Consider the following 3,550-nt stretch of genomic DNA (forward strand, 5'->3'; position numbering starts at 1 on the left):
AGAGCGTCGCAGGATGGTGGAACGTGGATTCCTTCCTCAACCACCGCAGAAGGACTATGATGACCTTTGTAGTTTACCAGACTTAAATGAGAAAACGCTCTTGGAAAATCTTCGAAACCGCTTTAAGCAGGAAAAAATTTATACTTATGTAGGTAGTATCCTAATAGTTATCAATCCATTCAAGTTTCTCCCTATTTACAATCCGAAGTATGTCAAAATGTACGATAACCATCAGCTTGGAAAGCTGGAGCCCCATATTTATGCTGTGGCTGATGTGGCCTACCATGCAATGCTTCAGCGCAGGAAGAACCAATGCATTGTCATTTCAGGAGAAAGTGGGTCAGGGAAAACACAGAGCACAAACTTTCTGATTCATCACCTCACTGCTCTCAGCCAGAAGGGATTTGCTAGCGGAGTAGAACAGATTATTCTTGGAGCTGGACCAGTGCTTGAGGTAAGATGAAAGTAATACTAATGATGAAGCTATTTTTGATGTGTTACAAAAAATAGTCCTGATTTTATACTATGAGTCTGTGTACTGCACAAATGATAATAGTAAGCAGGATTACCACACTATTACGAATAGTGTCTAGGTGCATCTTTATAAAGCATATACAGTTTTAACGCTCTTGAAAAAAATGCAGTGAATGGTTATTTTGGGAATTTATTAAAAACATTTGTTTTCACTTTAATGTGCTTTAGCTATACTGTACAGTGGTGAATTTCATTTTTTTTAAATCCATAGAAATCCCAAAATGATTATTTTTAGTTAACAAGAGACTTGATTTAAAAATGGAGCTTACTGCATGTAGTATATTGACTGTGTTACTGTCAGGGTTTAACTGTTAACTTTATTTGAGGTTTTATGCATGAAGATGCTTTGTACTCAGGTTTTGGCACGCCCAAGTTGTCTTTCTCCCACCCATCAGAAAAAAAGCTTCTATATACTATATTGTCTTGCACACAGCATGCCCCAGAATATACTACACAGCTTGCTTTTGAAAGGCAGAGTGAAGGGTGAGGGGGGAAAGATTTTGCCTTATAGTGAGCAACTGTGTAGCAGCAGCTAGGGAGCAGATCCTGTCCATTGTTCAGCTCCCTGTGGATCACCCATAAATGGCAGAACCTGCTCTTACCATATTCCTCACATGTGGTGCACACTCCAATTTCCAGCAGGTGGGCTTGTTTGATTTTTTTTATTTTTTTTTAATTTTTTTTTAAAGAAAAGGTGCATGTTGTATACAAGAAAATACAATACTTTAATTTTTACACATGTAATGTCACTAAATGTGATTTGTAAGAAAAATATTTAGCTAGTTGGAAAGTAATTTCATAGCAAAGGAACTTAGTGGGATGCAAGTACTAGAACATTGTATGTTTAAAAACAACCTTCTTGAAGAAGCTTGTTTTATTTCTTTGATTAGTGGTTATAAAGGCTCCCTTCACCTAAAAGGCTGATCCTTGGCATTCAACATCCTATGCCAAAGGGAAGTGGCAACATCTGTCTGGGAAGCTAGATTTGAAAGAACTTGTTTAGCGATTTGAGGTGGAGTGATGCTACACCTATGTTTAAAGGAAGTTTATATGAAGGAAGTTTGCTTGCTAGGAAAAAGAATGCTTCTGGGTGGAGGAAACTGCCTTCAGCTCCCTAAAAGAATATGTAAAAAGGTGTGCTCTATTATTTTCTTTTGTGAATTAGTGTCTTGACTGTATATCCAAGTAATTATTAGTCTTGTGTTTTTTGTTGCTATCCATTATTGGATGTTTAGCAAGAGTCACTAGTAGAGCTTATGGAGTCCCTCCTCAGTTTAGATAAATTTCTACTTGGCCCCAGCTCCCTGCAAGGGTCCACCCGCTAGGGCAGAGGCAGAAACCCCTAGCCAAAGGAGGGATGGGAACCCAAGAGACTGCTGCTGCAGCCGGAGTAAAGGAGGGAGCAGTGACTGGGTGAGAGTCTGGGGTTGCACCTTTAACCCCTCACAGGCCTTTGGAGGAAGTAGGGATCTGTGGTTTTGGTTTTTCTTTTTTGGAGGTAGTATCACCATGTGTTTGAAGTTTTTACTTTCTCATATTCAGCTTTGGATGCTGTGAATTTTAGTAAACCAGTCGATGTAAAAAAAAATAAATCCATCAATTGCTTTGGACGTATCTTCACTGGGGAGAGACGTTTCCTAGCAAAATAGAGGTGAAAGAAAATCTCAGGGACTTCTATAAAGATTCGCTACTGCATTGAATCTTTTAAAATAAATAATGATGCACTTTTCCAATTTTCTTTCTTCTAAAGCATCTGCTGTTGGTGGGAAAGACTAGACCTGTGTTCTCTATGAAGTCCATTAAAAATTTTCAGACTGGACCCTGGGCTGTAGTTCCCCATGTTCAACTATGGTTATCTCAGTGTAGACCCTGACTTATTTCAAGGTGTGCAGTTCTTTTCCTTTTTATAAGCAATGACGGTGGTAGTAATTAGTGATCACAGAGCCATTTTTAAGGCAAAGTATTTAACACCAAAGAACTTAAGAAAAATAGATCTTAAATGAAGTGACCAGTCCATACTTGTACCAACTTTTTCCCCCCTAAGGCTCACCATTCCTTGAAGCTGGAGAAGGTCTAATTTCTTCATGGTTCAATATCCCATAACCATTTTTAGTTTCAGCTTGAAGTCCTGGACAGATCCCACCTATGCTCCTAGCCCCTTCCACTTCTACTTCTGAAAGAGCTTTTAACTGCTTATAGCCCTTTTGCATATTAATTCATAGGCTGGCAAAACAGCTGTGTCACTTGAGGCAAGATTATTGTCATTGTCTTGTAGTTGTCCCCACAAATGTGTTTTTGGAGACTTGCTTATGCATAGCTACTGTGTTGTTTGCTTGTTTTTTTCCATTAGCCCTGTCTCCCATTAAGCAAAGCCAGTGCATTTTCATCAGTCAGTCAAGTCTTACAATCTGATATGCCGTATCTTCACCTCACTGTCAATGTTATAGTGTTCATATTGGTGTTCTTAGATTATTTCTCAGCATTTTCAGATCTGTCATGCACAAGATTATTTTTTGAGAAGTGAGACCTACCAATTTTGAATGTGTTAGACTGTTAGTTCACAAGTAAATATAGGTAGCCATGTTACCCTTGAGTCAGGCAGAGGGCAGAGCAGGGTGCCATCAAAGGACATTTTTACATGTGCTCCGGGAGGGTGGGGGAGGAGGAAGGTGCTTTAATTAGTGAGCTGCGCCAGTTAATAGTGTCCAAGCATCATGTCCACCGAGCTGAAGAACGGCGGTGGGGGGCTTTGAACTAAAGCTCATTGAATGATAACATCGTCACTGATGCACGTGATGCTGCGGTCCTTTGGAGCGCTGCAGCCGACTCGATCGATTGAGTCTGTTTCGACACGCTGGATTTCCAGCACGTCAGAGTTGGCTCCCTCCACGTTTATAAGAGCCCTTAAAGACTAGCCTTTTCAGATAGGCTGTAGCCTACAAAAGCTTATGCTTACTTCATTAGATGCTATGAGTGGACTTTCAGAGAGCAGGATAGAGAAGGGAGGGAGGCATTC

At 40.1% G+C, this 3,550-nt stretch overlaps 1 protein-coding gene across 7 annotated transcripts in view; it reads left to right on the top strand.

The window, feature by feature from the left end:
• The window catches only part of MYO9A (myosin IXA), a 320,527-nt gene that overhangs the window by 34,604 nt on the left and 282,373 nt on the right, over nt 1-3,550 (top strand). For all 7 annotated transcript variants that reach the window (XM_025214001.1, XM_014524020.2, XM_014524018.2 and 4 more), the window contains one exon: nt 1-454. In XM_025214001.1, coding sequence (XP_025069786.1) covers nt 1-454 — 454 coding nt within the window. The remainder of the gene's footprint in view (nt 455-3,550) is intronic.

The sequence above is a fragment of the Alligator sinensis genome, unplaced genomic scaffold (genome assembly GCF_000455745.1).
Source record: "Alligator sinensis unplaced genomic scaffold, ASM45574v1 scaffold971_1, whole genome shotgun sequence".
Lineage (NCBI taxonomy): Eukaryota > Metazoa > Chordata > Crocodylia > Alligatoridae > Alligator > Alligator sinensis.